The sequence below is a fragment of the Haplochromis burtoni genome, unplaced genomic scaffold, assembly GCF_018398535.1.
Source record: "Haplochromis burtoni strain Fernald_Lab_line unplaced genomic scaffold, NCSU_Asbu1 Contig_148, whole genome shotgun sequence".
NCBI classification, from domain to species: Eukaryota; Metazoa; Chordata; class Actinopteri; order Cichliformes; family Cichlidae; genus Haplochromis; species Haplochromis burtoni.
The window spans coordinates 171,710-199,312 of NW_024582509.1; the positions used below are offsets into that span (position 1 = coordinate 171,710).

The 27,603-nt window shown below is 43.6% G+C and overlaps 1 protein-coding gene across 1 annotated transcript in view; it reads right to left on the reverse strand.

Moving 5' to 3' along the window:
* Positions 1-25,611, reverse strand: part of htra1b (HtrA serine peptidase 1b) — a 26,997-nt gene extending 1,386 nt beyond the window's left edge. The window contains exons 1-9 of the mRNA XM_005932189.3: positions 25,001-25,611; positions 17,967-18,066; positions 17,093-17,207; positions 16,170-16,259; positions 5,175-5,369; positions 4,277-4,309; positions 3,787-3,901; positions 2,028-2,085; positions 222-317 (exon numbers count right to left, since the gene is read on the reverse strand). Coding sequence (XP_005932251.1) covers positions 222-317; positions 2,028-2,085; positions 3,787-3,901; positions 4,277-4,309; positions 5,175-5,369; positions 16,170-16,259; positions 17,093-17,207; positions 17,967-18,066; positions 25,001-25,460 — 1,262 coding nt within the window. The 5' untranslated portion in view covers positions 25,461-25,611. The remainder of the gene's footprint in view (positions 1-221; positions 318-2,027; positions 2,086-3,786; positions 3,902-4,276; positions 4,310-5,174; positions 5,370-16,169; positions 16,260-17,092; positions 17,208-17,966; positions 18,067-25,000) is intronic.
* Positions 25,612-27,603: the final 1,992 nt, after the last annotated feature.

Consider the following 27,603-nt stretch of genomic DNA (forward strand, 5'->3'; position numbering starts at 1 on the left):
TGCTTGAGTAGCAAAAACCGTCTGCAGAAGCATGTTTGTAACCACCCAGCGTGCACTCTTGTACCTGCTTTAACATACCAGAACCCCTCCGATGCCAAATGTGCCACTTGTGCCTTGGAAATAAAACTCTCTGGACAGAGAACTATCCTGTCCATATCCTGAACTTTTATGCCCCGATGTGAACTTAGTAGACAGTGAACTGGGTGAAATGAAACACTCACGCCTCAGCTGGAGTTCTGCTGATGACTTCAATGACGTACGCCCCAGAAGTGACATCTGGGAAGTCTGACTGCCGCTCCTTCAGCTCCTTAGCCAGCCTGAGAAAAGAGGAGAAAACCAGTGAGAACATGAGCTTCTGCACCGAATGTTTTCAGCACGTCATTCTGATGCATTTGATTTATTCTGGGCTCTAAAAATTCACTCAGATTAGAAGTGACATCCTGAGGACAGGGCAAACTCTGAGAAGCTGCATCTTCAACAAAGCTGATGGCAATGAACTATGACCTGCATCATGCAGTCACTGTGTTCACCACCTTTCTAGAGCAAAATGTCTGAAATGACAGGCCCAGATTTAAATGTGTGTGGTGCCTGAACCACGCTGACTGTCAGCATAATTAAGGCCTGTCAGAAAGAGCATTTTATTCTGAAGTGCCCAAGGCTCCGTCAAGTATTCTGTGGTTTGTAAGCAAAAATAAAAGAGATTAACTGCCCCAAATATGATGAAGATGCTGCAAAATATGACACATGCAGCATTTTTCTCATTATGCTGATCAGCGAAAGGACATTTGGCGTCTCCAGCCGGTTAAATGGTCCTCCAAACCAGCAGAAGTGTTGTGTAGCGTTTTATCTTCTCAGTCATAATAACATTTGTGTTGCAAGTCCTGATTCACAGCAGTCAGAATGGCATCTGTGCTTCACACTGCATTATCACTAAAACAGCATATTCCACACTGGAGCCATGTTGAGAGCATTAATCCCTCTGAAAATGTCCCTCACAAGAAATGGTCTCAAACCTGGGAGGTGTTTTCTAATTGTTGTGTGTTCAGAGCCGTTACTTCACACCAAGTCCTTTTAATACTTAAAATCAGTATGGTTGTATTTGAGTTTATGGGTAATTATGAGTTTTGATTCTTCTTTTCATTCTTTTTGAGTGATTCTGTGGAGGTTTGGGGCCTTGTTCTGATTGGATTATATCCCAGTGAGTCACTGATTGATTGTTTTCCCCTGATGTTACTGACCTCCTGCTCTCGCCTGGATCCCGTTTATTAGGGTTAGGGTTAGGGGGGGTTAGGGTTAATTAAATTTCAGCTTTTGTGTTTTTTCTGGCTGTTTTATTTAAGGAAGCTCCAACATGTAAGGACTGATATACATCAGCCAACCGTGTCCCAATGTGCAGCAGCAGCATGTTTTCACTTGCAGCAGGCTTGAAAGTGCATCACCACACGATAGGTTTGACATGAATAAAGCTGACTGATGATCACTCGAGGAGCTTACCTATTATCTTGGCTTCTTGCGCAGTGTTGTGAAATATAGAAAAGTTGGTACTTGGATGGAGGGTGAAACTTGAAAAGCGTAAATGTGATGGCAGATCATTTTAAAAGTACCTGAGGGCATGTTTAAAATTAACAAGCTGTCATAAAGTGAGGGTTGTTTTGGTGATTTGGGGAGTTTCCTGCTGTGACTCTGGGCCAGCTTAGGCGGTTACTCTGACCCGAAGGCTGTGAACGCGGCCTGGCCCGGCTTACATTCCTGCTTAAAGCGATCATTTGGCAGCGGGTATCGAAAGCTAACGTCACCCTGTCGATATGATCACCGCCCTGATTATGTATGAAAGTCAGGATTGAGAAACATCTATTTTAGGGATCCAGGGAGCGTCAACAACACACTGAGTCGGGATTTAGATTTTCCAGGCTGCTCTCACAGAAATCAACACATTAAATAATCTTACAATTTAATCCTGTTTAAATGCAGTTTAGATGATTTTTCTGTGGATGTCAGAAGTAGAGGTGAGGGAAGCTGGGACTTACGATGAAGTGAGGCTCATCATTCTGACGCCGATGTATTTCTTCTTCTGTGGTGTTTTACCTGCAGAACATAACAACAAAAATACCCATTATGTCCATGTTATGGTCAACATCATCATCCTCTTCTATCACGTTTATCTAGTTTTAAAATCAACAAGTCTAAAGTGAAGTGTGAAATGTTTAACAGGCAGCTTTGAAATCTATCTTTGCGTTTTAGCTACAGTACTGTAACGTAACGTAGCCATGCAAACGTCTCAGAGTTTCAGGTACAGGTACGAGTACTGGAGGTGGATGTGGCACAAGCCTGGAGCTTGTTTACTCTGGTCAGAGTCAGTTCATGAGTGTGTCAATGTGTGGCTTTTTCTCTTGATTTGGTTTCATTTCAAACAGAAAAACTGGAAGCAACCAAAAAATGCATCACTGAAAACCACCATCAGTCTTCTTATTGGCTACATCAGTCTGGGGTGAGAGAAATAAAGGTGCTGTGTTTTGGGTTCAAATCTCAAATCTGCTGACAGTTTGGTCACATCACGTTCTGGCCATGAGCGAACCACCCTGGAGTTACGTTTAGCTGAAAGGGTCTCAGTGCAGTTGTTTTGGTCCGCACCCGAGCATGATTACAGAAACAAACAAACTTCATCAAGAAGGAAAATAAACACAGCTTTATTTAACCGGGCGAAGCAGCTAAAATCCACAGAGCTCCACATGAAACTTTCTGGACTGGAAAAACAGATTTTAAGCTTTATTTAAAAACTGTACTTAAGTCAATTTTAGATCCAGTTTAGGTATTTCAATCTAAAGAGACAAAATCTGGGTTTTGTTTGTAATTTCAAAGCTAAATTGCAAAACAATTGTCTCTTAGAGCGATAACAATAAGTGTTGATGCTCTCTGGGCATTTACTGGAGAAAACTTTCAGGGCTCTCATCTCCACCTGGGATAGGTGGGCGTCAAAATAAGTTATAACACATGGTCTCCTTTTACCCACATTTAATCCTAGGCTCATCCTCTAGCTGTGGTTCCCGATACTCTCCTGTTTATTGTCTCTTTCCTCTCGCCTCTTAAATACTGAGCCTGGTTCTACTTTCTTCCTGTTAAAAGGCAGTTTGTCCTTCCCACTGTCAGCTAATGCTTGCTCGTGGGGGCGTGTTGTGCGTGCTTGTGCATTGTAATGAAAATTCTTCACGGACAAGCTTGAGCAGCCACAAAAAACACGCAGGCACATGGACGTCCACACGCTCTCACCAAATGATGACAGAACTGCTGTGATTTGATGCCATTTAAATAAACTTGGATTCAATTTAGAAGTAATGAGTGATTACTGCAGCGGAAAAACTGAGAGAAACCTTAACCCTTATATCACATGACAAAACTTTAGTTCATGAAGAAGTGTTTCCTTGTAAATCTGAGCTGAAAATGTAGTTTTAAAAAATCTGATTTGAGGTGCGAACGTTTATTTTGATTTCATAAGGAATGACCTCAATATTCCTAATATAACTCAATGTTACTGCATGCTCACAGCAGTTAGGAATTTCTGTTCATCTGTGTTGAGCTTTTATTGCCTTTTAAACTGCACGGGTCTTTCTCTATAACTTAAAGAGACATTTGTCTACATTTTGTAAATTATGGCTGGATCCATTTTTTAAACGCACAGCTTTGTGTGAGTGTTCGAGCATGTGAGACTTGTGCCACGTTGTCTTGCTCTCTTTGGCCTCGTCTGCTCCGTCTCTCTGACATCAGCTCCGTGATAACACTGCTACAAACCTTTAGCTTGTCTGTCGTGTGACTCTGCCAGGAACTGTCTGATCTTGTCCGAGGGGATGGCAAAGGAGATTCCTGCTGTGACCTTCAGAGTGTTGATGCCGATCACCTCCCCATCCTGCAGCACACACACAGGAACAAACTTTAATTTGCCAGCGTTTCTCAGTAAAAGCCAGAGTCCCACATGAAGCTTGTGAAACAGCCAATCTGACGCCTCTTTTTTTTCTGTGGCTGACTGAAAACAAGCTTCTAATCAGAGTCAGCTGTGGACCAGGACCCTGCGCCAAGCGTTACCTAAACTCTTTATTTACCTTTCCTAATAAGGACTTTATGCTTCTTGGTCTTTATTTATATGGGGTTATGTATTTCTCCGTTTTGCAACACGTGGATGTGGTCCAAGTAAAGGCAGAGCTCAGTTTCTGCTTCACAGATATCATTCTTAATGATACGGATACAGCTCAACAGGTCATCTCACTTTTTCTCCTTCACTTACCAGATTGACTAGTGGTCCTCCAGAGTTGCCGTACTGCAAGAAAACAAACAAGCAAACAGTTAACGTGAATTCAGTGAATATTATTAAAACAATTATTTAATGCTTTACCCATGGAAAGCTTACTAGGAGAAACTTTTGCAGCTCTTTTTCTGAGCTGAGCGGTTTCTGTCATATTTCAGACCTGCTCATAGAACAAAACGACCGGGTGTGCATCGGAGGATGCTGAGGGTGGCCTCTTCCTATCCAGCAACCCTCCTATTGCAATGGTTATCAAAATGCATCCTTATTGACACATATTGAGCTGTCAAAATTCGTCATTAAGGGCGCAGGGGAGGTCTTCATATATCGTCTTTATGGGGGAAAGAGTTAAGAGCGACCTCCATGGCTGAAAAAATGACGAAAACATAGAAGCTTTGGAAAGTGCACTTCCACTAGTGGCCACTTGAGGCAACATTATCCGCCGTTTCTGAAGAGCTGTGAAGCCTCAGGACTAGTGTTTCTTTTACTGTGGCCATCATGTGACGAGAGGGGCGGGTCAAAATGTGAAACCATATCACAGATGATCCCTCACTCTGAAACATGGTATGACCAAGACTGTATGACAGCATGACCGAGCTCATAAAGTTAGCAGTAAGTGTATACAGAGGTTAGGCTAACGTGCCATTTTCCCATAGACTTCTATAGGACCAGAGATCCTTTGCAACTATCGCCATCTGGTGGCCCTCAGGTGGAATGCATGATTTTAGGCACTTCGGCACTGGTAACAGTTAATTTCTTCCTTACATGTATAGTATATAAATATGTCTCCCTTTTTGAAATTATTCTAACACTTAAATTTGAATTATTAGAGGTGTTTTTCAGACTTGATAAGACCCACACACTTTGTCCCTTCCCTTACATTGATGATGGCATCAGTCTGGATGTAATCCATGTCTGAGTTGCGCAGGCCAAGTTCTTTGCCTCCCCTTTGGGTGGTGCTGACGATGCCGGTGGTGACGGTGTTCTGCAGGGAGAACGGGCTGCCTATCGCGACCACAAACTCGCCGGGACGAAGGTCTGCCGAGCGACCGAGCAGCAGCACCGGCAGCTTCATCTGTTGCAACAAAGAGAAGAGACGGACAGGACACAGAGTGAGACACCACACATGCGAATCAGCTGATCGAACAGAAGGAAGAGGTTATTTCTGTGCTGGTCTTGGTGCACAAAGCTACATTAGATTTGTTTAAAGTCTTCTTTTACATGTTTTTCTTCTAAATTGGGCAAAGAAAACAGAAAGTGAAACAAATGATGCGAGGTTTTCCTGGCTCAGAAGGGTGACAGCTCTGATCCTCTTACTGTAAAAATCACTGAGTGTCTTTCTTTGTTTGACAGAAACCTGCATTTTCCATTTTCTTTCTCTAGTCGTTGGATTATCAGAAATGACTACGACTGACCCCATTTAACAAGAAGTAAACAGTTTCACTTCAACGCTGCTGAACATGACAAATGCCTCCATGTGGGAAAAACCTTGATGGTGCACCATGATTGAAGGAACAGCAGCCCAGTTACCACACACACACACACACACACACACACACACACACACACACACACACACACACAGGTAAACAGCAGTTTATTCTCTTTAGGCCTGTGGAGACAGACGTGCGTTTCCTGTGGACAGCTGACTCAGCTCTCTCACTCTGACGAAGCCTCCTCTTAACCCCAAAACCCAAACTCTTAAATACAAATCACCATTTCAGTCGTGCAGCCTCATTGCCCCTGAGGATCACCGCTCTCTTGCAGTTAAACCTCAAACTGTAACAAGTATTTAGTTATTCAGCCCTACAGTTGAGGACTGAGGTTCATTCAGTAGTTCTCTGTAGCTGTCATTCTGGTACATCATGCCTGCAAAGTTCACCTTATTCACCTTAATACATCTGACATGTGTAAAAACGTTAGATGATTCTCTTATTCTCTAATATATCTTTTAAGGAGGTTTGCCAGTTAACAGTTATAATCCTTAAAGGCAGTTATTGTATATTCCTGTGTTGCAAATTGATGTAAACCTTACAAAACCAAACCGAGCATCAGACTATGACAAAACAACAATTATGACCTAATGTTCAACAGTATTGCGTTAATGAGGTGCAAACTGAAGTTGAACTAGGACCAGGTTGTACTTTAGTCGAATACCAGTTTGTACCACTAGGCGGTGCACTGAGTCTGTGGACTTAACCAGTTAAGCCATGGAGACTAAACTACAATGGCGGCCAGAAAAAGGCAAAACATTGTGAAGAAATGAATATGAAAGAAATATTAGAAGTAAAAACAGAACTTTAGCATATTTTAAAACAGCACATTTTTTCAGCTTAAATGCAGCCCCCTGCTGGAGTAAGTTTAGTTAGATTTTCCTCTTTGGAGCTACACCTCTTAGTTTGGCTTTTAGTGACTACGCCCCCACCTTCACCCTCAGCATCACTAACACCACTGACCATCATCATCCATTTTTCTTGAAAGAAATAAGCTTCTTCACCTCTCCAAAAAAAAAACCAAAACCTGGACTTTGATTAAGATGGCCAACAGAAAAGGCAAAGTGTCGTCTTAAAGGAAAATATTAAATATTTCCAGACAGTTGTTACGTAATAGGAGCAGTACTCGTGGGGATTCCACAAGGTTCAGTTTTGGGACCACTACTCATTTGCCTGTACATTAATGAGTTGCTTCACAGAGGCAGAGAGCATGTGCTGAAAACACTACAAACACAGCACTTTTATAAGGTGCTGATCATGAAACACACTTCACTTCAGTTTGTGTTAAATCATGAAACACACTGTTCCTGATCTTAATCTTTCTTTTAAAGAGTGACATGAAGTTCTGCTAAAACTGTCCTCCATAAAGGCAGGCTGGTGTCCATATTCTATTCCTCGGCACAGTTTCCACATCATTTTCCATCATATCGATCGATTCCCACCAACATACGGCAGTACTACTGGCTGATGCTTTATTGCCACATGTACAACTGCAAAAAATAAAAATAATAAAATAATATGATCGAGCTCAGGCTGCCAAAAAAGTTAAGTCACACTGCTGTGTTATTAAAGCACAAGTGTGAGGTGATTTTTAGAGTTCGAACAAATGGCTGGGATGCGAATCGAGGCTGAAAATGAATCCAGTTGGATGCAGGTTGCACTTCTGATTAGCTGGCTCCTAAATTTGAGTTTTTCCATCCTCGTTACTGCAGTTTAGCAAAAGAAAAGCTGAGTGCACCTTTCTGTTACTGGAAATGCAAAGTTTATTTTGCCAGTGAAAGTGAACTGTTTGGACTTTTATGAGTAATAATTTGTTTAAATGCACTTTAATAGATTCTTATTACTCCCTGACTTACTCAGTGTCGCTCTCTCCTCCTCCTCTGTTGGTCTTTTCATTAAATCCAGGAAACATTCAGACTGAGCGCATGCGCGCACACACACACACACACACACACACACACACACACACACACACACACACACTAAGGCTAAATATTCAGTTCACTTTTATGTCCATTGTGCCAAATCACAACATCTCAGGGAAGCTTAAAGTTCAGGACCTTAAAGTTTCATTGAGGAAAACACAGTGAAACAAGGACAAGACGAGTTTGCATGTTCTCCCCGTGTTTGCGTGGGTTCCCTCCGGGTACTCCGGCTTCCTCCCACCGTCCAAAGACATGCAGCTTGTGGGGATAGGTTAATTGGATAATCCAAATTGTCACTAGGTGTGAATGTGAGTGCGAATGGTTGTCTGTCCCTGTGTGTTAGCCCTGCAACAGACTGGCAACCTGTCCAGGGTGTACCCCGCCTCTCGCCCTATGACAGCTGGGATAGGCTCCAGCGCCCCCCGCGACCCTGAAAAGGATAAGCGGAAGCGAATGGATGGATGGATGGTTACCAGACTAATACGTGGGACACCACCTCCTTACACTGTGAATTTCTTCATATTCATAAAAGGCAAAAAAGGGTGGTCTCCTTCCATCTTTGGTATACTTGCTGTTCAAAAACTGCAACACAATGTTGGCATCTCATGCACAGAGTCGCACTGCTGCAAACACTGCTCACACTCCCCCAGAGGAGATGCTGGGCTGATCTCAACAGGCGATGACTTAATGTCCAAAAGAACGACTGATTTGAACCCAGTTCCAACTGCTTGACTCACACTGACCACCCAGAGCATTTCCCCCCCTGAACTTCTCACCCTGAACTTCTCACCTTCTCCATCCTTAAAGTTTATTTTTTACATGAAGGTCATCATTAGAGTCCGTAATGACCTGGAGACTACATCCCTCTTATATACAGTTTATCTGATATGGAGAGCCATACAGCCTTGCAGACTGACGCCACAAGCTTCATTCCTGGGCGAACTCCTCTTCCTTCCATGCACATAATTCTTATCTAGAGGAATGCAGTTGGTTTTCAGATATGTTGATATCACCTAAAGCTCAACATGGGTTTTACCGAGAATTTGTCTTCTGAGGCGAAGGCATGTCAGCACTGTGGTGATGCCAAGTGGAATCTGGGTTTAACCTTATCTGACAAACTGCTGTCCTCTGCAAATATCACAGCAGAGACCTCTTGTGCTTGTGTGGTGCTCCTGTAGCACATCCGAGCCAAAATCTAACCGTAAAACAACCCAAACCTCACCATCAAACTGCAAGGCCGATATTCTGCTGGAGAAGAAGGACATCACTGGGTCACAAGGTACCTGAAAACATAATTTTTCTGCCTATAAAAATATTTATAGATTTATAAAGAATAAAAAATCCAAACTTTAAAATTGGCTATTAAAGACAGTGTAGCTTCATGTTGTTCATTGACTCGGTGTTCAATTCCCACCTTCTTCAATGCATTTAAAATCCTAAGAACCTTTGGCTCCAGCCCGCAGCAGTCTGGAGGCCAACCCTCCGTGAACTGCCCGCTGGCCCACTTCACGCCGTCCTACTAACCTACTTCAGCCCCACATGGATGACGTGGAACAGAAAAACTGAGACATAAAGCAGTCATGATGTTCGGACCCAACTTTCATCAACACCACACTCCACCAAGCATGACAAATGTCTGTTTCTCTGTAAGTGTGTGTGTGTGGTTTGTTTTGCTGCTGACAGACACATGTGTTGCCAATTTCCTCCGTTAAGTAACAAGCCTGAAGGCTCTGACCCACTTTTGCTTAAGGTTTTGTAAGCGAGAGAGTGACACAGAAAAACTCTGAAGGGAGAGAGTGAAGGAGGGACAAGGTGAGAAGGAGGGCAGAAAGGAATGAAGGGTAGATGAAAAACAGAAAGGATGGAAGCAGATGTGACAGATGTGGAGGCATCTCAGCTCGAGCAGAAACCGGGCGTGCAGTGAAAGCTTGCCCGAAAGCACAGGTATGATCGACACATTTGTACATGACTGCTGCCCGGGCCCGTGGATGCTGGCAGGTGACGAAACAAAATAAAATGTGAAACCTGAAACATAAGCCAAGTGTGAGATCGAAATCTGTTCTTTATGTCAGTCTCCCTGCTCACCCAGATCAGTGAAGGCACACAGTGCTCGAAATGAGCTTGAAAAGTGCATAAATTCTGTAAAATACCAAATTGTGCACAAATCAAATTATTTAAATCATTAAAAAATTCTTAGTAGCACATGTAAAAATATCATTCACTGTTACAGATGTTGTTTTACTCTATTATTTGTTAATGTTCACAGTATTTGTATTGTAAAACTGTTATTGTGCTTTTGTATGAATGCATTTCATATGAATGCAACAGCACACCCTTTTCACATTCTTTTTAGTTGAATCTATGAAAAATGCCAGACATAACACCGTTAAGTTGTATTTGGGTGCCAAGAAGGTGATTCACAAAGTGCTATTAGCCAAAAATGTAGCATTTCTTGGCACAGGGTGCAGCGTGCTCTTAAAAAAAGTTGACTAAACTGGACGAGTGAGGACAAAAGAAGAATTGTCAGGCCTGGAAGAAAAATGTACAGCAGATGAACAGTATCTGAATGTCACGACGTTAAGAAATAAGAAAAAAACAGCAAAGACCTGACACATCTGGAACTCCCGCTGATCGATCTGCTGTTCACTGAAGTCTGATCAGAGTGACCTCAGGGAGGGGCGTCTGTCAGGAAGCTATTCACAAGGAAGGCAAACAGGGAGACATGGGGAACGGGTCCGATGCAGTTATGAATCCAAATGTGATGTTTTTGGTTCAAATCATCACAGAGGCCACGAGAGAGGTACAACAGTGTCTACAGCCAACTGTAAAACAGGAAGCTCTGCCATTGTTTGCATCTCAGCCAGTGGAGCTGATCTTGCAAAAATTAATGGAAAAGTTGGAAAAGTATTGTCAAAGGATCTGATTGACAGCAGACGCAGTGTGGGATCATCTCGACAGCTGACGTGACTGAAATAGGAATAAACAAAGTGACGACTGGATTTCTCAACACAACCTGATATTGAAACTTCTCAGTATTTATGCTTTAAAGGTACATTTTGTAAAAGCTCTCTGCAAAATGCAGTGAACACCACAAGGTGGCATCAGAAAAATTCAGTGTAGTTGTTCACTTATTTCCTTTTCTTTGTTGCTTGAAACTAACGTGCATTTAAACCGGCGACCCAAATACCTGAAAACGTAAACAACAGGATGCTAAAATAATGAATCCCAACAGGAATCTGTGAGCATTATTCCAATGAGGTCCCCATAAACAAACACACACGCTAACGCACTCGCTGTCAAACATATACAGACATAAACAATGTGAGTCAGGTTATGAAAGGATTCGTTCAGCTGTTCTAATCAGACCTTTAAACCACAAACAGCTCGAAACATCTGAAGCCACCATCCAACGCACCGCCCACCGAGCTCCGCCCACCAGGAAAATGACCGTGTTCACCCCTCTGTGGTTTTTAGGATGACGGCGCGCTGTCCGGGCTGAGATTACAAAGTCAACGGGCCGGGGTCGGTATTAATTTAAGAGACAGCGACACAGCGGAGAGCGAGACGAACCACAACAAGCAAGACAGCAGCGGTTCGGTTCATCCCTTTAATCCTCTGCTGTCATCGTCAGCCCTCTCCTTTTCATTATCCGTCACTGCTTCCTCTGCTTTTCGTGTGTTGCTCAGTCTTTGAGGAGGATCTGCTCTGTTTTTCCTCATTTTCTGTCAGAAATGACAGAAATCTTCTGCAACAGTGGTGGATGGACAAAGTTTCCAAAAGTAATTCCTGTAACCCAGAAGTTCAAACTCCTCAAAACACTAAACTTCACATATGTCTGTGAAGGTTCTCAGACCCCCTGGACCCCCATCAGGGGGTCCTTTTGTCCCTCTGTGGGGGGGAAACTCCCACTAGGTTTAAATCTGGGACTCCCCACCATTTGACCTTAGAACTGAAGAAGCTTCTCGGATGAGAGGTGAAACGTCTTCAAGCAACTTAAAGAAGTCCAGACGCTTTTCTTTGCAAGCTCCTTTGACTAAACTTCACAGTTTTTCTACTGTTGGCAAACATGGTCATCTCAGGCACATCAGTCCCACCCACCAGCTGTTCAAACTTTCTGCTTATGAGGGGCAACCAATCAGAGGAAAGTGGACTGAAGTCAAAGACATCTAAAATAAGCAGAATACGAATGAGCGGCTGCTAGATAAAGAAGGATTATTTCAAACTGTGAATCATGCAAAGCTACTGTAGTGGAGTCATGAGCAAAAGTAAGCTGGACATGAGCAGAATCAGTCCCTGTTAAGAAAACTATTGTTGTTGTGTATGAAGAAATGGACCAGAGAATTTAAATAAGTAAAGACCTTCCAACATTAGAGAAGCCCAACAATTAGACGAGCCCCGATCAGCAGCGCACGGCGATGGTGGGCAGGAAGAAGTCCTTTGTAAGACTGCTCCTGACAGAGACCACCCTGCCTCTTACTCTGATAAAGGTTAATACAACATGTCACAGTATGAAAAGTGTAGCTGAAGTATAAATATGGAGCAGTTTGACCCAGTTTGTCTCAGCGCCCTGACATCTCACGAACATGTAAAACAAATAAAACATCATCTTTTCCTTGTGTTCTCCTTTTGTCTCTCGCTCCTCTCATCTCTCACTCTCTCTTGTCTTTCATGCAGGGCACAGACAGACCTTTCAACTGTTGAATTAAACAAACAGAGCAGATATTTGCCAACTTTTTGAGGAATTCACTGAGGGGATAAAGCCTGTGAAGGAAAAATAACACCAGAGAATTCAAACCTCGTAATTAATGACATGAAGCAATGGTGTCAGCAGAATTCCGGCAGGTCTCTGTAACCCTAAAATGATCTCTCTCCCTCTCTCACATTAACTCCTTATTATCACCACTTCATCTGATGTATCTTATATGCTAAGCTTGGAGTGTTTACAGTGGCGCTGTTGGTGCCGTGTTATTAACAGAACAGATCAAATCTGCCTTCAGCCTTCAGACGTCCTGGCCTGTTAAAGCTGATCATTTCCCGTAAGCTGCTCGTGGGCACGTGTCAGGGAAAATGATCAGTGTTGGACTGAGGTGGAATATCACCACGAGGCTTCATTAAAAACAACACCCAGTAGCTCCTGTCTGCACATGCTTCCATGATGCATACCTGGGAGGCAACACAGATTCTTATAAAAGTATATAAACTTAAGATTCCAATGCAAATCTGTCTCCACTGAGCTGAAACCTGAACGTTTCTGGATTCTTCTGCACGCTACTCAATATTTTTCTGAACAGATTTATCAGTAAAAACAAGCTGATAAAGCCTCTGATGTTCATTTCTAGCTCACTGCTTCACTGGACACGAACCCCGCTCGCTCAAAGACACGACCACTCACTGCCCGAATCACACACACACAGGGAACATCTGATTCACATAATGCTTTCCCTAGCCCATTACCCTAAACCTCACCATAACTTAATTGTAACCCTGTCACTAAAACCACATCTCAAAAATGCCTTCAAACTTGTTGGGACCAGGATTTTGGTCCCCACAAAGACATGAATACACACACGTGCTTCTAGTCACCTTTGCTGAAACAGTGCTGCAAATTATGTGATGTTCCTAAACCCCGTGAGTTTGTGCATCTTCACACAGAGTGCACACACAGAGACACACACCCCGCCGACGGCCAAACACACCACTTGAAACCACCACCGTCTCCTTCTGACGGGCAAAACGTGACGTCACATCCTACGGCGATGGTGTCTCTGTGCGGAGCTTTATCACGTAAGTGTGAAGAACTGGAACACGTAACTGGATTCAGGCTTTTTTCTGGGAATAAAGTCCAACATGTCTCACTCTGAAAGCTGCAAAGCTGAAACGCCAGAATAAACTGGTGAAACCTCTGAGTACTCATAAGGCTTTACACTACCCTGCTTAATTTCATGAGATTTCGTGGTTAAGCTCTAAATCGTGTCACATTCAGCAGCCCTCAAATCTGGAAATGAGTTTGCAGTTTCTGCACTTCCTGTTCACTCATCGTAAAGTCAGCTGCACCATCAGTTTCAGGGTCCCAGTCGTACTTGTGTTTAAAGCTTCCTGAAACTTCCTGCACGCACCTGACCTTTGGAGGTCTAAACGTCTAACGGACCGCAGAGCAGAGACCGTGTGCCAGAGTTTGTTTTGGACTTTACATGCAGATTGATTTGCTTTGACTACAAGAAAGAAGTCGATGGAATGGTTCACATTGTTTCAGCTCTACAAGTGATTTCAAACCCACGGCCTGAGGATGTAAAGTCCCATTCCAGGGTTTTGCAACAATCTTGGCTTCCTCTTGATTGTCTTCACCTGTGTCTAATTGTCAGTTAGACCTCAGTGTGTATATACTGTATACCAGGGGTCCCCAATCCCAGTCCACGAGGGCCGGTGTCCCTGCAGGTTTTAGATGTGTCCTTGATCCATCACAGCTGATTTAAATGGATAAATTACCTTCTCAACATGTCTTGAAGTTCTCCAGAGGCCTGTTAAAGAACTAATCATGTGATTCAGGTGTGTTGACCCAGGGTGAGATCTAAAACCTGCAGGGACACCGGCCCTGCAGGTTTTAGATCTCCCGCGGACCGGGATTGGGGACCCTGCTGTATACTCTCAATCACAGTGTCTGTTTAGTGCTGTTTATCTCCTTTATCAGGCTGTCGGGCATTAAGCTTTAATGTTTAAAGTTTCTGAGCTCCCAGTCTGTTAGAAATAAACAGCACCACACAGCACACATGTGATAAAATTAATTAACTCCAGCTCAAAATGTTTAAGAACCTCGTCTCAACGCAAAAGCGTTGTTTTTTTTGTTCTTTGGAAAAAAATTTCACCATGTTACCATCCTCACCTGATAAGGCAGGGGTCGGCAACTCCAGGCTTGGGGACAGTGTCCTGCACGTTTTAGCTGTGTCCTTAATCCAACACAGCTGATTCATATAGTTAAATGACCTCCTCAGAGGCCTGGGAATGAACTAATCATTTGATTCAGGTGTGTTGACCTGGGCGAGATCTAAAACCTGCAGGACACCGGCCCTCGAGGCCTGGAGTTGGACACACTGTGATCAGGTCTCTGGTTAGAGCAGGCAGCAGGTGTCATGTGAGTGTGCTCAGCGGCTTAGCAGAGACTTTAATAAGTGATGTTGTGATACCGTTATCACAAACTGGGGTTTTGGTTTAAAGCCTGAATATGAACTTCCTTTGTAGACAGCCCCTTATGTTGGTGTGTGTTTCTTATGTTACTGTGGACTTTTCTTCTTTGGTATTAGTGATTAGTAGTGCAATAATAATTTAATCTCCAAATGCATAAACACGTGGATTCTGTGTTTTTGATATTGTGAAAACGGCGTGTGGCTCAGAGCTTGTATAACGCGCCCTGTTTGCTTTCATAAGTACAGCTGGACTTCATTTCCTTCAATTCATTTCCTGTTTTCTCACATTTTCGGAGCTCCTAGAACTGCTACAGAAATTCTTTTATAACTCCTGTGTGTGCGGACTCAGAGTCTTGTGGTATCTGCATTTTATGGCTTTTTTTTCTTCTGGTTTCCAGTCTTATGAAAGCAGTCCAGATCACAGTTGCATAAAACACTGTTTGCTTTATGCAACTCAGTACAGCTGGACATCATTTGCTTTAATGATGAATGACTTTAACTACCTGTCTTTAAACACAGACTGCACACAGATGCATCTGTCCTGTTTTCACTTTGGTATTAAATCTGAAACTTCACATAAAAGGTTTTAATACATGAATTTGACGTGTGAGGACAGACTTCTGCACAGGATGTAGCAGCTCTGACTGTCTGGACAAAATGGGACGCACCCACCCTTTCATTCTAAAAATGTCGTCCCATTACATAAATGTCGGTAAAAACCTCTCTTCCTGGCTTGAATCTGGCTGCCCGGTCATCCCAGAGAAAAAAACAAAGAGTGTGAGGAAGCAAAAACTCAAAGTCGCCCCAAACCAAATCGCTCCGTTTGTCTCCACTTGCCCCACTCACACCCACTCTCATGACTCATCACTTTATTTTGCCCCAGAATGATCTTTCGGAGCCAAAAATCAAAGGCAGAAGTTCAGATAAATGTTCACAAAAAGCATGCTTCACAGCAGGGTATAAATGCACAAATTCAACAGCTTGCTTTGCAAAATAAAAGCGAGTGAGACGAAAGAAAGCAAAGAGGTGAGAAGAAATGAGGGATTATGAGAAACTCTATCTTAAATTTTAAAACAGAAAATACAGAAATACACAAAAGAAAAAAAAGGTGGAAAAATGAAGATGCAAAAGTAAATTTTCCAGCTAACTCGCTCGGATCGCTTTCTCTGCTCCAACAACTGCGAACTTTTGAGATGGAGCTGACGTGAAGATGAAAAAAGAACAAAAAGAAAATGAAATAGGGGCGTCCTCACTCTCCAAGCGTCTGCCTGCTTACCGGTGTATCGATCTTGATCAGAGCGATGTCTGCCTTCTCGTCGATGTCTTTGATCTTGGCATCATATGTGGCTCCGCTCTTCAGCTCCACCTGGAGGAAATTAAAAGATCTGATCAGAACTCAATGTCCTGATCCAAAATGGTCATAAACTGTAAATAAAAGATGGACGAGGCCACCAGGATGTTGCCAGTTTGTTAACAAAGTCCTGTTTTTAAAGCGGTGAGTATTTTCGGCCATCAGCGTCGTTGCTTGTTGTAACCAGATGATGACCAAGGAGCTGACTCTGACACCGGGGGATCCTGCATGCCCATGTGGCACCACATTAAACAGGATTAACTTACAGAAATGTATTAGGTTGTGTTCAATAGGACAAGAAAATAATGGCCAGAGACTATAAATCGTTTACAGCCAAAGAAATTGCCCATAAGAAGAATACAGCTTTACGACAGTTTCACACTGGCTTCACTTAGTACAGTAGAATCAAAAGCTACTTCCATCTTTTATTTACAGTCCATGCGTCCACAGCATCCACCTTGTCTCATGATGATGATGTTTAAACCAGCACAGACGGATTTCAGGCCATTATCCACAAACCTTCTACATATCCAACCGAAATGAAGCTACACAATTCTGCCTGCAGGCCTGCAAGCTTATTTGCAACCCACCCAACCCCAGCTTGTTCTTTCCATGCTGTTTTTGACTTTTTTAGTCTCATATGTTGTCACTGATGCTACTCTCTATTGGTCCTGACTATATGGCAGGTTGTGCAGCCACTGCATCTTACAAGATAAGGATTGTAGCTTAAGTGAGTCCAGTTAGTTTTCATCAAAAGCTATTTTGATGTGAACACATTGCTATACATTTTTAACATAATGGCTAGTGAAATAGGATGTTGTGAAGACGTTTTCCAACAGTTTGCATACCTTCACTCTGTGCTTGTTGGCCACCACATGGGCATTGGTAACGATGAGTCCGTCCTCTGATACAACGAACCCGGAGCCGCTGGCTACGGGAACCTCCCGCTTGGAAAACATCATCCTGAGAAGAGAGAGGGAGAGACGAAAGGCTTGGCTCTGACTTCTGATCTCAAACAACATCAAGTGGACATGATCAATTGATGGATCGATCACTAAAGAGCACGCTTTGATGTAAGGGTGTAAAGAGGTATTTTAAACTGTATTTAAGAAAAACCAAGTCTAAAGTTCTGCTTGTAGCTTTAACATTTACTCTTCAGCATGGAAATAAAAGAACACGTGTCATTAGTTTTAAGATATTTGGCTGTAAAATAAAATGAGCTTTGACTCAGTGAGAGGACCCAACTATGTCTCGATTTATTGTTTCTGGAACATAAACATCAGCGAACAATGTACTCCAATCCATTCAACTGTGCTTATTGGATGATCTGAGAAAGGTCCAAGGATCATTAAAATCATTAAGACAGCATCCACGAACCTCACATCACATTTCACTGTGACTAAAAGTGGCGAATCTACCAAAACCAAACAAATCCTGATCATTCTAGAAAAGAACTGGTAGTTAAAACCCTGAAGAACTCAACACATTATGATTGTTTTGATTGATTTAACCAGAAAAAGAAAATTCTGCTCTCTGAGATTGTCCCGGTAACAACAGGCCGGGTTAACCCAGCGTTTTTTCATTGGCCAAAGAAACTAACTCCTGGAAAAAATCCAGGCAAGCAACCACTGAGGCAATGCGTTGCTTAAACTGACAATTAAGAACTTTATAAAGGCTCCCATCCATATTTTAAAGGTTTACAGATGTCTGGATCACTCTTACTTGCGATACAGTTCAATATGAACGACAGCAGGCGCGATCTTCTCCACCACATCAGCGATGAAGTTGTACTTGTAGCGAAGACTGTCGGGGTTCTGCTGACCTGAAGGGAGTAAAACACCATGTCACTGTATCGTAACACACACACACACACACACACACACACAGTAATCCACTGTGAGCATTCTGAAAGGGATTGCGATCAGCAGCTGCAGGGGAGGACTGTAAATCTGTGGTCTTAAATAAAGATCTGGTGGATTTTGGCCGACCGCAGTCACAGAGGAGATAAGAGGCTGGATAAGAAAATTGAAATGTTGCAAACAATCATCATCTAGTATTAGTCAGACTTTCAGCTTCAGTGTGGTGACTGCATGAGGTTCAGGAGACCCAAACCATAGCCGCTGTGTTAAACCACATCCAGATGTGGAGTGCAGTGTATATGAAGCGCACGTATGCGAGCAGCTGCAGCCTGTCTGCTGGTTAGAAAACAAAGGAAATGACTCAGCGCCTCAAAAGATGCGGAGGTATCAGGGGAGGGAGGCGGGGCTATTCCTGCATAACTGTCACTGTCGCCTTACATAACCCCCTCCTGGTTCAACCCAGAGGTGCTGCAACATCTGGAAACTCAGATCTGCCGGGGCCAGTTAGCCTCTGCCATCTGTGTGTGTCGTAAACATGATTCCTCAGAGCGGTGTGACATAAAAGCAGTTGTTAAACAACAGTGCTTACAGTCCAGTCACCATTCAAACTTCACTTGTGTGACCATTAAACAAACTAGAGAGAGCTTTCTTTGTTTAAGTGAGGAGACATGGAGCTACTGCATAGACATATACAGGTGAACTCAGTAATGCCAAAGATGGTGACCAAAAATATTAGCCAGTGACATGGTTGCACTGACAGGTTCAGCTCTGTGGCATGCAGTCTCGTTATCGTACCGCTGTTAAAGAAGCTGTGAAGTGAAATCGTGTTCATGCACTAAAGAATTACAACTTATGAGAAAAAAAGATTTTTTTGGATGGATGGATGGAGGGCTTAATGGGTGGATGGATGGATGAATGGGTGGGTGGATGGATGGATGGATCGACAGACGGACGGGTGGATGGATGGATGAATGGGTGGGTGGATGGATGGATGGATCGACAGACGGACGGGTGGATGGATGGAGGGTTTAATGGGTGGATGGATGGATGGATTAATGAGTGGATGGATGGATGGATGGATGGATGGATGGATGGCTTAATGGGTGGATGGATGGATGGATTAATGAGTGGATGGATGGATGGATGGATGATGGATGGATGGTGGATGGGTGGGTGGATGGATGGATGATGGATGGATGGATGGATGGAATGGATGGATGGATGTATGGATGGATGGATGGATGGACGGATGGATGGATGGATGGATGGATGGATGGATGGATGGATGGACGTAGTTTGGATGGATGGAGTAATGGATGGATGGATGATGGATGGATGGATGGATGATGATGATGGATGGATGGATGGATGGATGGATGGAGATGGATGGATGGATGGATGGATGATGGATGGATTTAATGGATGGGTGGATGGATGGATGGATGGATGGATAATGGACGTGGATGGAGGATTTAATGGGTGGATGGGTGGTTTTTGTAAAGCTGTTTTGATCCACTTTGGTAAATCCATACGTGTAGTTTTTGACCACTGAAGTTAAAAAAAGGATCTTCTTGTTGTCTCCGGCTCTTTTTAAGTGCTCCAGGTTTCTCTCAGAAGAGATGTTTGATTTCAAGCGCTTCCTTTAACTTGTGGCACCATCTTTGTAATAGGCCACTTCCCCCCACCATGTGGTGGGCTGCGGGCTGTGTGATCAAGTTAAATGAGACTTTCACAATACTTTTTTCTTTTTTTAGGTGGTGATTCATCTTTATTGGTGTTTAGTTGTGGTTTGCTCCAATAAGTAATCAATTTCTCCACCATTAACCTCCTTGATGTTAATCGGGGCCTTTGAAGCGTCACATTCCCACCATCTAGCAGCTGTGTGAACAGACCCGAGTTCCTTTTGAGCAAACCGTTGGAAAGATCTACACGAGACAGAGCAGAGCGACAGTGAAGGCATATCTCTGTTTGTCCTCAGGGTCACTGATCTCACGATCATACTGTATCATATCTCAGCTGACTCCCTCCACATATTTCAGATGTCTGCAGATTTTATCTCCATGAATCATGAAGAATCCCGAACTCATTCTTCATAGCGATCACCTCGCTGCAGTTCATACCAGCTCTGCTGATAACGCTGCTTTCACTTGGAAAAAAGACAAGAAACAACTTGTCCTTTGACCTCAAAATAGATAGAAAATAGACTGTATTTGTAAATGAGCCTCTACACTGGTAGTCGGCCATAATGAAACAGTTTATTGTGCATTTAAATGGCATTACTTTAAAATGAGACTCTAAGTGTGGCTTTTATATTGTTAGTCTCCTGCTGCCTCCACTGCTCTGCCCTCATGTTTCTCCTCTCGAGTTTTTGTTGGGAGGTACTAAAACTTGTGGAGCCATTTTGATGAAATGCAAACACCAAGAGGAGAAGGGCAATGAGGGACAGGTGAACTCAATCAGACACTAACGAAGGAAGGAAAGACAACAAAGGAGGGAAGGAAACACTGACAGCCACATGAAGATGTAACTTTTTTCAGGCAAACAATTTTTACTGCAGCTGTGCAAAAAGCAATGAATGGACACATTAAAGATGTTGACTCATGGCAAAGAAAACAGAGTGGAAACAGATCACTTTCTTGTGTGAACCAGTCCCCAAAAAATCCACACAAATCCCAATTTTTTTAAGAAAAGAAGAAATGCTGTCAGCACAAGCTATGGTGAAAGCCACCCCTAAGCTTTAGGCTTTAGCTGGATTGAGGATGTCAACAGCCCTCAGCCCGACTGCATCATCTATCAGAGGTTGGCTAATGCTAACATGGTGGGCACTTAAAAAACAAAGATCCCTTTTAAAAGGAGCTTGGCTGATCAAAAAAACACTTAATCTCAACCAGAGGCAACAAGACTGTTTGGTGGAATGTGGTCTTAAAACGTGATAAAGGTACAATGTGTGCTTAAAACAATGAAGGTGCGATGCTAGGTCCAGATGCTGCAGATGTGCCATAAAAAGTGTTAAAGAAGAAGAAAGACTATTGTGAAGCTGTTTGTGGATACACGCACTTGGACACAACTCAGGTCTGAGGCTGTCACATTCTCACATCAGTCCAGTCCAGGCTTCAGTCAGTCTGAGTCTGTGATGACTTTTCCTGAGCCTCTGCTGCAGCTGACCGTCAGTATGTGCTGATGTGGGTTTGGCTGGTCGGCTGCAGATTAGCGGTTTGCCAGCTGCTGCAGCTTTGAAGTGAACTGAATGGAGTCAGTCAGATGTGCAAAGAAACGCACTGCAGGTGTCGTTAACAGCACTGCACGCCGTGAGGTCAACAGAGGTCATGTCCACACTGGCGCAGTGAGCGACGCTGAAGCCGGCACACTGTAAACAACCAATGCTCACATGTCAGCGACCCCGAATGGTCCGACAAGGAGAGCTTTCACTTCAGTTTCTGCTCACAAATGATGACAGAGTTTAAATGGATATGGCTGTTGTTGTTCATTTAAGCCAACCCAGCCTCTGCAGTGATACCACTGCTCGCGGCAGTGTGCCGACAGCTGGGTCTCCAGCCACGACCGGCAGTGTGCACCATGAATTTGTTCCCCGCGGTCAGATGATCAGAGTGGACTTCTGCTGTATAGTCCTGAGCTGTCCTTTGGAGAACACTCAGGGGAAATGTAGTGGGCGATCCATAGAAGTGCCACTGAAAACATGAAGATGACCTTGAGTGTTTTTAAAGCAGATATGCATGGACCTCTTCTTAGGAACCAGCCTTAAACCTGTGATGCCCACAACCATCTATGTTTAGCAGCTACTAACAATTATTTTAGTCATTTCTTATCTATTGTGGTTTTTCTTAATTCATTCTGTTTGCCACTGACCCACTGTGCTGCTGATATTGAAGACAAGTGCAGAATGAAACTTGCCAGAACTAATTATTTGGCTGAGCAAAGATATCTACTGACACTGCTCCTTAAAATCAAGAGGCAGTGCAGATATGTGCTGTTTTTCCCCTCAGAAAGGTACAGATGGTTACCTTGAGGTACAGTAATGAGCTTTAGAGGTTCATTTTTGCATACTGTACTTGCAGAGATAGAAATGTTCTTCTTCTGCACCTCTAATTCTGAGTGTGACAAAGTCAGGACATATTTAAAGAGAGACTGTTTGCTATTCTCACATAGTTTGTAAAGCATGATGTCCATGTAACTTAATTAAAAACTGTGATTAATGCTTATTTATTGGCTATTGATTTTATATAAGAGCAAGATTTGTCTCTGACACTATGAAAATGAAACATATGGATGCTTTTAATAGCTGTACCAAACTATTTTTAACCTGTTCCAGTAACACGCTTTTAGTATTTTTGTGGGTTTATTTTTTACGGAGCTACATGTGCTGTTCTCAAACATCAAACAGTAGCCTGGTTTTCGGGCAGTGAGCCCTCCGGCTCCTGAAAGAAGGAGCTGAATCACCAAGCGACTGTGTTTTGTTGACTCTGTATCCAAGCCTGTCAATCTTGCAAACAGCCCGCAAGTCTGCACATGGAAGCAGTCAAAGACAAAAAAGGGAGAAATACATTTTGATCCCCTCAAATCTGGGTTAAATATCTGTGTGACCTAGATCTGTGTCTGTTTAGGAAGTTATACAATTGGCCAATCAGCTCCAAGAGATGAATCACCACAGACTCATTGTGGCATCGTCCAGATTTTTTCCCTAAACTCAAGTTCAAATCAAATCAAATGCAAAGAGGCGTTTTAGAGGTTTGGACATCCCTCTCAGTGAAATAGGTCAGAGAAGTGATTGGGAAGGGAAGAGGTGAAGGAAGGCAACGGGAGAAAGACATTAGATGGATAAAAGGAAAAAAAGGAAAAGAAGACGCAGGAGGAGGAGGAGGCTGACACTGACCTTGCTTGAGAAAGTCCACCCCACACAATCTGAATCAAACTGCATCAGCAAACTGCTGTATTTACAGCTGTAGCTTTGAAGGTTGTGTGGCTTCACTTCTTAAAATCCTTTCATGACTCTTTGAGTCTCACAGGACAACCTATTTGTTTTCATAGCACAGGGCAGTCACTCAGGACTTCCTGGCCTAATTTCAAGAAATTATGGCCTCGTTAAGATAACATTAGCCTGCGAGAGAAGGAGGGAGGCAGGTTTATGGGTGGAAACATGTTCCATGTCAGCGTTTTGGGCCAATCAGCAGATGTAAAGAGAAAGAGAGAAGGGTGCAGATGTAATGAGAGAGCAGTTTGCTATGACAGATGTCAGATAAATGCTTTAACTTACTATAATGCAGTTAAACTGTCTGCTGTTGTAACATGCAGCTACAAAAACTCAGAGCCTCATTCGTCACTAAGAGGTTTTCATTGGTGTCAAAGCACCACAGCCTGTAAGTAAAAGATGGCCAGCTTCACATCACCCATTGGTTTTGGACCTGACTTTGAAGGCTCACTTTTAAATGTTTTGGCTTCCTGCAAGAAAGAATTGGCTGAATATGAACAAGAGGGCAGAAGTTATCAGCTACCAGTTAGATTAGCTTGTTTTCATAAACTGTACAGGTGCAACAGGGTGACACAAACTCGGATGGGCTGTAGCACACAGCAAGACTCAAACACGGTGGAGCGGTCCAGCTCAGTGACTCCAATCAGGATAGGTCAGGCCTAGCAGATAGGAAGTGGCTACGATATGGCAGCGCGCCTTTCTCTTCACTACAAACAAGTTTGCCTTGTGACTTCTGCTTCTCAGGCGTAGGGGCTAAGCTTAAGGACTAAGGATACTGAGAGTTAAATGAAAGCATTTTATCTCTTACTCAAATGTTCAAAAAGAATCTCAAGCAGCCAGAACGATGTGGGTGACATTGTAGTGGCCACATCCATCTTTCCATCTTTTATATACAGACTGTGATTTTATCTATAGACGTCTAACAAAAGTGCTTTTTTTCCCATAAACCTCCAAAACACTTCCTGTTGTACCACCGCAGACATTTAGGTTTAGTTAACACGATTGTCCTCTGGGAGAAATCACTAATTACCTTGTTATCTCTAAGCTGTATAAACAGCGAAATGTAGTGAAGCATGTGTGTGTGTGTGTGTGTGGGGGGGGGGGGGGGGGGGGGGGGGGGGGGTCACGCTGGAAATATGCTGAAAGGTGACGTCACAAGTCAAATTATTTATCGGGAGATCATTAATGGTACAGTTTGTGTGACTGCAGCTTTTAAACGTGACAGTCTTCTGCTGCTTTACTTCTACTTTCTATGTGAAAAACTACAACGAGGTATCTGGAGACCAAACCTGATGTTTACTAGACCACAGGCCACCAGATTAATCAGACACTATATGTTGGAGGTTATGGTTGTATGCTGCTATATGCTGGGAGGAGACGCAGATTCAGGGTTAACTCCAGTCTGTCTGAGATCTAAGGATGCATTCTTCACGCGATTTGGGTTCATTCTGGATGCTCGTCTGATGATTTTCTGCTGGGCGAGAGTTCAGTCTCAGACTCCTGCTGAGGTCATACAAGTTCAGAGCCAACACACACACACACACGTCGGGTATTCGTTTCTTGTGGGGACATTTCATTGACATATTGCTTTCCCCAGCCCCTTACCCTAACCATTAATAATGACTGCTTAACCCTCACCATGACCCAATTGTAACCCTGACACTAAAACCACATTTTGAGTCTCAAAACCGCCTTGAAACTTGTGGGGACCAGGATTTTGGTCCTCACAAGTATAGTAAACTTCCAATTTTTGGTCCCCACAAAGAAATTAATACACGCACGCACACTCACATTGCTGCCTATTTCAGGCTCTGTGTGTGCGCACTTAAACTTCCAGAGTCCTGCTTCACCTTTTCTTTCTTCTTAAGCTATAATCTCTCTCGTGCACGCGCGCACGCACTCACACGTACCTTTCCCGCAGGTTCCCCTCTGGATGAAGATCACCGGCGGCTGCTGCAGCTTCATGGCCCGGTTGCTGACGCGCTTCAGCTCGCAGATGTTCCGGTACGAGACGCCGTCGCTGCCGCACACGGGTTCGGAGCTTTTGCACACGCACACGCCGGCGCTTCCTCTCCGCCGGACAGTGGCCGACACCTCCACGCCGTCAGTCACCACGCACTCCATCCCCTCGGCGCAATCGCGGTCTCCGGTGCCGCCGCACTGCTCGCCCTCGCCGGACGCGCACACCGGGCAGCAGTCGCAGCGGTCCAGCACGTCGCCCGCCAGGCAGTCCGCGGGGATGGGAGCGCACTGAGACTTGTCGCACTTCTCCGGGCAGCCGATGGCGAGGCGTTTGGCTCTCAGCGCCTCGGCCACCAGGCTAGAGGAGGCGAACAGGGCCATTACGCACACGACAAACCGGAGACTCATAATGGGACAGTCCGACAGAAACTCAGACCTGCAGTTAACTTTTACACGGAGTTCTGCTGTAAGAGTCTTAAAGTGTGCTCTGGGGCAGCGTGGAGCTCAGGGAACCTTCACCGGAGGACTGGCTTACGCAGTGTGGCGCTTCGCTCCCCGCGCCGGTTTATAAAAGCTGCAGGATAAACACAGGAGGCTATTGGTGGGCCTGAGTGACGTGTGTTAGGGAGGAGGAGGTGGAGGTGTATGTGACTGAAGCTGTGCACACACATATTTAGAAAAATGACATTGAATTGTGTTTCAAATGCTGCACATTTAACTCCACGGATCTGATTTCAGAGCTGTGCAGCTATGATGTGACCAGCCTATGAAACATGCTGCCACTGATTTAAGGGTTCATAAAAGGTTTATGAAGTATTTTAAACATTCTAAAAACAGATTGCATCACATACTCGGCCTGCACACTGCTGACTTTTGGTGCTTTAAATAAATTTTGCTGTCAAATCTTCTTCTCTCTTTACATTCAAATCATTGGCTCGGAGGCTGCCCCTGCCTGAGCCTGGGTCCTGCTGGAAGTCTTTTCCCTTTAGAAGGGAGTTCTTCCTCTCCACCATCGCCAAGAGCTGTTGGAAGTGGATCATGCAAATGTTGGGCTCTTCTGTGTGATAATCAAGTGTTTTACACAATATTACACAACTGTTGTGAACTGGAGTTTATAAATAAAGTGAGGTGAAAGGTTCGATTTTTTTTAGTTCAACTTAGAAGTACTTAATGAATCTAAAAGTTTATTCAAAAATCTCCAGAAAATGATTTCATTTATTTATTTGTTTGTTTGTTTTTAAAAGAAAAATACATGTATGAAGTAGTACTAATATAAGTGTGGATGACAACTGTTTTTATGGGCAAAAGAATACAGATAGTTGTTATAAACTCCTGCGCTAAAACAAAGTGTACGGATGCTTTATAATTCCTCTTCTCATTCCTCTGTGTGCGTTTTTGTTTTGTAATTTTATACTGCATTAGGCGCTGCTGCTGGGAGCCCTTTATCATTGACCTGCAGTCAGTTAATGCAACAGTGATTGATTTTTCCAGCAAAACAGAGAGAGATCAGCACTGTGACTGAAATGTTTGCCTGCTCGAATTGTCCAAATGAACCAGCAGCATTTGTTTTGCAGACATGTGCAAGAAAACTGTTGTTTTGCTGCTCTTTTTAAGAACAGATCCATTATGAGAGAGAGAATCAAGAAAACCATGAACTGAAATCTGTGGATTTGCAGAGATTGTGGCAGAAGTGATCCTTGCAAGGGAACAAATAAGCTTTCTTAAAACTCAGAGCAAATTCAGCACTTTTTTGTAAGCAGGGTTTCAGATTTTGCTGCTGAGTCTATAAACACCTCTTTGTGTCCTGTGACCGCTGAAATTTAAGTGAATGTAAAATTAGCTGCCCAGTTAAGCTCCTGGCAGGATTTCAAGGTATCTGCTAAGTGGCAAGACTTTGGTGTGGAAGGACTTTGGTTAAACTCAGAGGCTGTTTGTATGTTGTTTGGTTCTTTTAAACATTTCCTGTAATCTCTCTTCAACCAGCTATAAATCTTATAAATTACACTGTGAAACCAGCAGAAATGAACAGATACAGTTACAGATGTTTGCTCTCTGAGTTCTCGTATCACATAAGCTCCATCAAAAAACACATTTCTGAGCTCTCTACGAGCCCGGTCTCTGATTTGTCAGGAACTTTGCTTCCTTCTCAGAAACTGCAGCAGTAACATCTGTGCAGAGGACAGCTGCTACGTCACAGCTGGGTTGAAGCTTCGTCACGGAAACAATCAATTGTCCCGAATCTCTGAACGCTCAATGAAAAGCATTTCTCTGACATCATACGTGACATAATCTGATTAATGCATGCCAGTGTTTGATACTCTGCGAGACAAACAGATCTTTGGGTTCTCTGCAGGCGACAGCGCTGGAGGTGCTGAAACGCAGGCTGTGTTTCAGTTCATGTTTATGAAACACATTTATGATAATGAAACCCCATCAGACTCGACTCACTGCCGAGTCAGACCTCTCCAGCAGCTGCAGACTTATCGATGCAGGAGGAAGCCAAGGAAACCCACCCAGAGTCCGATCCCCGATGGGTGTGTGTGTATGTGTG